This window comes from Camellia sinensis, chromosome 1, assembly GCF_055761805.1.
Source record: "Camellia sinensis isolate YWXY chromosome 1, ASM5576180v1, whole genome shotgun sequence".
Taxonomy (NCBI): Eukaryota; Viridiplantae; Streptophyta; class Magnoliopsida; order Ericales; family Theaceae; genus Camellia; species Camellia sinensis.
Window position 1 is genome coordinate 203,835,839 of NC_138961.1, and position 7,829 is coordinate 203,843,667.

The 7,829-nt window shown below is 37.0% G+C and overlaps 1 protein-coding gene across 1 annotated transcript; it reads left to right on the top strand.

The window, feature by feature from the left end:
* The first annotated feature begins 3,088 nt into the window (after nucleotides 1–3,088).
* LOC114318810 (alpha/beta-Hydrolases superfamily protein) lies at nucleotides 3,089–7,372 on the top strand. Its single transcript, XM_028265773.2, has 4 exons — nucleotides 3,089–4,193; nucleotides 4,602–4,704; nucleotides 6,533–6,735; nucleotides 6,854–7,372. Exons 1-4 carry the CDS (start codon nucleotides 3,529–3,531, stop codon nucleotides 7,116–7,118), a joined length of 1,236 nt encoding a protein of 411 aa, XP_028121574.2. The 5' UTR covers nucleotides 3,089–3,528; the 3' UTR covers nucleotides 7,119–7,372.
* Nucleotides 7,373–7,829: the final 457 nt, after the last annotated feature.

Genomic DNA, 7,829 nt, shown 5'->3' on the forward strand with positions numbered 1-7,829 from the left:
TGAAGGCCTTATCGACGGCCGAATCTGAAATCGAGTAATGTTTTATGCTAGTTAGAATTTATGTGATTTTATGGTATATTTAATTGAAATGTGATTTGGTATGATTAAATTAGATTTAATAATGTTAAATTACATAAGTTGGCTTTATTTACCTAATTGTCATTGAGTGGGTTATGCTAGGCCACTACTTCTCGCACCTTTAGCATTGTTTAGCACCATTTCTTCAGCCTTATTCCTAGAGCAAACCAACTACAGAGAGAGGGAGAGTAAGAGAATTGATTTCAACCAAAATTGGCTTAGAGGCTTAGGAGTTTGAAGGATTCTTTGCATATTGAGCTTCTACATTTGAAATTGGAGACTTAAGGTAGAGAATTTACCTTCTTGTTTGTGAATTCAAGTTAGTTCTTGCATGGTTCATGGTAGATAGGAGCCTAAGGTCATAAATTGGTTTAAATTGTTGAATTGAAGCTTGAATCATGCATGCATGTACATATTCTTGCATTTTGAAGTTGATTTTCATGAAATCTTGCATGCAAGTTTACATTCTTGTTCTAGTCCATGAGTTCATCATGGTTTTGAGTTTAATCTTGCTTTGGATCATGTTTTGAGGTATTAGAATTCACTAGAATTCATGCATGTCATATGTTCTTCATGTTCATGAAAACTTCTTTGAAATTGTGTTTAATTGAACTACCTTTAGGTGTTGATTTCTCAAATTGATCATTGAAACATGTCATATTATGAGTTTACAAGTGTTTTCCAGAAAATTAGCCCAAAAGGATCGATTTTGATGCTTTGAAGTTGAGTTTTGAGCTTGAGGTTCAAATCTGAAAATTCCAGATTTTGGACTCATGCTCGAGCGGGAAACTCCACGCTCGAGCGTACACACTGAGTTCATGTAGTCTGCTCGAGCGGGGAAAGTGACGCTCGAGCGGGAAATGCGCGTATCCAGTACTTTGCATGTGTTTACAGTCCGCTCGAGCGGGGAAATGTACGCTCGAGCGAGGACTTGTGTCTCACGCTCGAGCGGAGGTCGAGCGCCCATCGAGCGTGAATTTCACCCATCCAGTACTTTTGCAGTCCGCTCGAGCAGCGTAAGTCACGCTCGAGCGGGGCTCTTTTGTCTGCATGTCCGCTCGAGCGAGGAAACCCACGCTCGAGCGGGACCCTGTTTCAGCAAAATTTTGAAAAGTGCTTTTAAGTGCATCTTTGCATCCTTATTTCATCATAGGCATTCCTAGGCCTAGTTTAAGGCATCTTAATGAGGATATTGATCTAGAACCACACCGAGGCAAATTAGGGATTAAGTTATTATTTCCCAACCGTGTAACTTAGTGTGTGTTCATTCTGTAACTGTGTAGAGTTGGCCTCCGAGGACGCTCTAGCTACTTATAGCCCAGTGCTCTGTGAGTAACAATGTTGTAAAGATATATTCAATCATGAATATTTTCTGAACGATCAACTATACTGCTTTCTGAAATGATACTTCTTACTGAATGAATGCTTGTCCTATTTGCGAACTGTATTCGTGGCATTCATAGCAATTTACTGTTATTGTACTGTACTGCTACTGTCACAGAGATCTCTGCCGGTTCCCATGTTTGGAACCGCTATTGTTTACTGATATGATGGCCATCAACTGACTGTTCGGTCTGTTAAGACCTACTGTACTGTTTTGTTATTGGATGTACCATATATGACTATTATAATTTCTGAATGATTGTTACGGCATGAATTATGAGCCACAAACTGAATGACTAATATACTAATAAATGACTGTTTTCAATACTGAAAGGACATTCATTCTTAACCTCTTTACACATATGTTATTCACTGGGCTTTACCTTACTGTTTATATATATATATATATATATATGTAGGTGTCCAGGCATCGGATCGGAGCTAAGAGCGTTGGGTTAAACTCTCTTTTTGTCAAGCCAACCAACGTGCCTCACTATGAGGTTCCAAGTGCTGCCAAGCTAAGGCTGCTTGGGGGTGTTTTAGATTCTCCCTTTCTGTTTCTGTTTCTGTTTTGTATAAACTGTATAGACTTGTACTGTACTGTACTGTTATGGTAGGGACTTGGTCCTTAACCTGAATGATTGTATATGATGTATGTATATACTGTTTTTGTTCTGAATGTGAATATGTTATGAAAAGTCTTTTTGCATACAGACTGTCACAGCTCATTGGACACCTTTTCATTACTGCTTTGGCTTCCGCCAGCCCTTGTACTCTGTATTACTGTTTTACTGTTAAACAGGCCTTCGGTAATCTCGGATTATTGGCCGGTTACGGTGCTAAACCCATAGGGGCGGGTTTGGGTCGTGACAATACCCAAGCTTCTTGCCCATCAGTTTAATTATAAGGCAGTTCTTCCATGGCCTCCTGATTTTTGCCAAAACCTTCTTGGGTGGTGAGATTCGTGGAATACCAAAGGATTCAACCTCATAGTCAACATCTTCCCCCTCAATCTCATCTTCCTCACTTTTGAATTCATCATCTGTCAATAGATCATCCAAACCCTCATCAAACGGTCTCTCGTTGAGTCGTCGATCAACTAGAGCATCCTTAAAAGATCTAATGGGGGGCTTTATTGATTTGTTGACTTCTAAAACTAACTCTCTATCTAGAGGCTCTGCTTGAACTACAGGAGTGGGGTTATCTAACATGGTATCATCATCGCCGGTAGTAAACTCTTTGATTTTCTTAGTACTGCGATTTAGGTGGTCCTCTTCGTCGGAGGATTTACCTTCGAGGTTACCATTGTTACCCTTAGAGAGCAGAACTTTAGAGAGAGAAAGAGCCATTTCAGAGAGCTATTGAGAAATTCATCAACCTCTTTCACTTCCTATAATTGACCCCATATATATATCATTTATTTTCATAACATTTATATATATATATATATATATATCAAACATTTATTTTTGTTTTTGTCTCTTACAAAAAAAAAAAAATAGACTCATTTATTTAATGTAAACAAAGAAATAAAAAAAAAATTGCATTTCAAAATAAATAAATTAATTAAAAACATTGATTTTAAAAATAAAACCATAAATGTGAGCGGCTAACCATAAACGGTATCAAATTATGAGCGTTTCATGTTCATTTCCTCCTAACGGATAACTAACTCTATTTATTGTACTATCATGAATTTAAAATGTTCGTTTGGGACTCACAACGAGACAATATGACATTGTCTACAGTCATCTAAAAATGACTACAGTCATCTAAAATGTACATCTCCAACATTACTCATAAATAAGTTGTCCAACCCCGAAACCCTAAGGCCTCCCTGAAAATCTACAGTATTCGCCGGCGCCACCGTTCTCCTCCCTCCGCTGCCACCGCCGTGAAAAATCCAACCACTTTGCTTCTTCTGTAAACAATCACTCCACTTGTCAATATCAATTGGCCTAGTTCAATCTGATCATCGATTTCGGTCTTCCCAAAGATGGCCACGAATCGAATCAATGGCAGTGACAGTGCGTGATTGGCAATTCTCGCTTGCCAATTATCAAATCCATGGAAACTTCTGTCAGAATCTTGAATTCGTCAGGTCTGAATCGCCATTTTCCGAGCTCGGTTCTCCTCAAATCACACCCTCTCAAGTACTGTATCACCCTCCCAAACCCTCCTCGATGTCGCCAAATCTCACTCCCTCCGCTTCCACAATCTCCCTCCAATCGCCTCATCGCCACAACAACCCCCTTTTGTTCCACTCGTTTTCACTCATCGATCTCTCCTCCAAATTCGAGCCCTTTAGGGTTCTTCCAGTCTCTCCCGGCATCGCAAACCTCCGATTCTTTACTCTCCGGCAGTCAATTCGTTCCAATTGTTTCCGATTCGGGGGACAAGTACTTTGAGCGAGCTTTGGAGGGCGTTAATGGCGGAGATACAGGGATTGTGGGGGATAAAGGGCCCGTGGTGACTGTGGTGTTGTTGGGTTGGCTTGGAGCGAAGCCTAAGCACTTGAGGAGGTATAAGGAGTTGTACAATTCGAGGGGTATTAATGCCGTGACGTTTGTTGCTTCGGCGAATGATGTGCTTTCGTTTGATTTGGGGAGGAGATTGCAGGAGAGGATCTCTGGTTTGGCACGAGAGCTCGGTTCGTGGTTGGCCGAGACAGAGAAGGACGGGCGCGAAAGGGTTTTGATCTTCCATACCTTCAGCAATACCGGTTGGCTTGCGTAGGTTGATCAACTCGTTGTATGATCTTTTATATATATAGCTCTATTCGATTGATTGAAATTTACTTCAATTATTAGAGATTGATTGAAATTTACTCCAACTATTAGTTTTAGTACTTTTATGCACATGTGTTTGATATGATCCTGTTTTTCTGTAAATTCCATTTCTCTTTTTCAATTTTTTATTTTTAGTTTATGGGGTAAAAGGCAAGGACAAGAATTTGTTATGGCATGTAAGAATTAATGTAGATATCTTTGAAGATCAATCATACTTGATTGTTTTGTATACTTCAAGATCTTATTCAGTTTGGAGCCACAATGTTCCAACACAAATGGTAGCATTTTCAATTTGACCTTTAAGGTACTATATTGTTTTTTAAGTCACAATGTATTTTTGTTGTTTTGCAGCTATGGAGCCATTCTTGATAATTTGCAAGGTAGACAGGACTTGCTGATGAAGATCAAGGGATGTGTTGTTGATTCGGGTGGGGACCCAGATATAAATCCTAAGGTGCCAAAACCATTTTTTATTATTACATAATTCAAATTTTGTTTATTATTTATTTGATTTTGAAAGTATAAAAAATTGTGATATATTATTAAATTTCTATGTATTCACAAATTTGGGACAAAGTCCTTAGCTTTAATTATTGTAGGAAAAAATGAATTTCTGTTTGTTTACCTTGCAGCAATTAGTTTCCTACGTTTAATTCATTGAGGTTTTTGATTGATTATCTCTGGATCAATGGCTCTGTAGTAGTTTTTGATTGTTGGCTTCAGTTGGTTCCTTTGTTACTATCTTCTTGCATTTTTCCTTCCCTCTCATTCGTCCTATCTTTCCAAGAACAAACTGGGTTATACCTTTGTTTCCTAGGAATCCTTTCTTCTTTTTTGGTTTGAATATATGGATCATTCAATTCTTGTTGAGCTTTGAGTTCAATATCATTCCCAAGCAGAATTGTTAATTTTTTTTAAACCCCTGATTGGAATGTTTGGCTCTATGGATGGTGATGGCTGACGTAGGAGAATATTTTGCTACGAGAAACTATGAGTTAGGAAAACAAAAAAACTGATAGTTCTGAAGAAAAAAAATCCATTTAAGAAAACTAATAGTCATTTTGTAACTTCTGTAGCATCTTTTAAAGTTAGGCCTGTATTTCTTATATTTGTGCATGAAGTTTACACAGCTTTTTGCTCTCCCTCCATACCCACTACAAAATAAAAACTAAATAATTTATGAGTTAATACTTTCATGGCCATTTTTATGCTTTCATTGGAGTTACGTGCTTGATTTAATAGGTCCTGGTCTACCTGTCTTGATCAGATACTACAGTAAATGGAGCTATATCTTTGTGCCAATCTTTGTGCCAATGTAGAATATTTGGTTTTTTATGACCTGTAAAATACCTAGGAGTACATCACCATTATTAACTATACCCTAATAAAACATTTAGCCACATTTTTATTGCCAAGTTAAGTATTCACAATACACATACATGCTTGTATGGTAAAATATTACATCTAGGCACTCAACCCATCTTAGTTAGCTCTTCCCAAGGATCAACATTTCATTTTAATATGTTGTTTCAATTAGCTTGGAAATGAAAATATTTCAAAAATGATTTGGAGACATGAAGGAAATGGTAAAATGTTTTGGAAGCACTGAAGTGTTTGAAAACAAAACTAAAATCTATAGAAATTCATATGTACCCTAATAATGAAATAATTATAAAATGTTTTGGAAACGCACAGAAGTGTTTGCAAACAAAACTAAAATCTATATAAATTAATATGTACCCTAATAATGAAATAATTAAACATGTATGAAGTTTACTAATTCATTCACACAAGGGGCACAAGTATTGTATAATTTTGGTACTAATGTCAATATAAACCAAAAATCATTAATTAAAGTAAAAAAAAAAAATATGGAACACAAGTGTTTGTGATTCTAAATGTGCATAATCGTTTTGTTCCTTGTTTGACCTTTTGTATTTGCTTGCAGAGAGCACACTTTACCATTTTGTTCTTCTGCTTGTTTCATTTTCTGTTCTGATGTTACGTACTTCACAATCATGCCTTGTTGATAGTATTTACCTAGAGGGTAGGAATTTCATTTTGTCAATAATCCACAAAGATCTTTGTACATTTGCATTGAATTTAAACATTGTTAAACTTTATGGTAACCGGTTTTGAAGCATGAATTGATTTTACATTTTTATACACTCTGATTTTAGAGTTTCAGTTTATTGCTCCCTTTGTTGATAATAAAACATGCTGGATGTTGTTGGCTTTTCATTTTTACTCGTTTCTTAAGAACACAACCTTTGTAATTGTAGGTCTGGGCCGCTGGATTTACTGCTGCCCTGCTAAAAAAGCACAGCTCATCAACATATCCATCTACCAAGGCTGGAGAAGGCACAAAAAGTGAAGCGAGTCTCTCCAAGACACAACAGAAGGAGCCTTTGCTAATTGAAACGGTGCTTCTGGTAGTATTTGAGAAGCTCTTCTCTTTCCTTCTTAACTTGCCTGATGTAAATGAGTGAGTATTTCTGTTTATGACCCAACTATATTTATGTTTTGATTAGTCATCTATTTCAGAAATTGATCACAAGAAGTGAACAAGCAATCATAACCAAAATTTCTCTCTTCCTCAACAGGAGGTTGAAAAAGGTTATCTCTACGCTAGTGAAGAACCAGCCTCCCTGTCCTCAGCTTTACCTGTATAGTACAGCTGATAAAGTCATTCCAGCGCAGTCAGTAGAGCAGTTTATTGAGGAACAGAGGAGGATCGGAAGAAAAGTGTTCTCTTTTAACTTCGGCTCGTCTCCTCATGTAGACCATTACAGGAAATTCCCTAACATATACTCATCACAGCTCCAGAATTTCTTGAAGGAGTGTTTAGCCATGGTGAACACAATGTAGAAGCAGCCTAGAAATAGAGATTGTTGTCTGGTCAAACCCTTGTTTTGGTCTCCTCAAGTGCTAGGGTGGCCACTGCATTGAACGCAGTTCATTATGTGCTTCTTATAATTTATTAATATCTGAGAATTTCAGGAAATTGCTTCCTCCATATTTTGGTACCACTTTTAATTGGTATTCAAACATTCATTTGATGGGTGTGTTATATTGAGTGTAGGTTTTTTCAGAGCAATAAAATGTATTTTCCTTATCTGAAATGTCTTTTGCAATCTGCGCAACAGGTGGTTATCATTTATTTTCTGAAATAGGTCATGGGTGGTGTTCTTGTATGCATTTAGCAGCCGTTTGCCAGAACTGTTTTGTTGAGTCATTGTGTGGTTTGAAAATGGTCTGACACAGGATCAAGAAAAAATCTGAAAATAGGAACGATTGAGTGTATGCAAAGGCTGTTGTGGCTTCTTTATCAACTTTTTTAATTTTTTTTTCTTAAATTATTCTTATTTACCTTCATTGACTGCAAAATTGGTAATTTGAGACATCTCTAACTTCAGTTAAAGCAATTAGGTAGTAATTGTTGGTACACCTTCCATAGTACTTTCCCACTTTCGAAAAATAATAATCAATAAATCAATCAATAAGTACACAAAAATAAATCACAAAAAATACTAACAATATTTACATGGGCGTGCGTAACACATGTCCAATCTGGTGGTT

Excerpts from the sequence above, each read along its gene's own strand:
- LOC114318810 (XM_028265773.2), top strand. The coding sequence starts at position 3,529 with ATGGAAACTTCTGTCAGAATCTTGAATTCGTCAGGTCTGAATCGCCAT. Across the intron at positions 4,705-6,532 it reads ACCCAGATATAAATCCTAAG|GTCTGGGCCGCTGGATTTAC; the intron begins GTGCCAAAACCA and ends TTGTAATTGTAG. Across the intron at positions 6,736-6,853 it reads AACTTGCCTGATGTAAATGA|GAGGTTGAAAAAGGTTATCT; the intron begins GTGAGTATTTCT and ends CTTCCTCAACAG.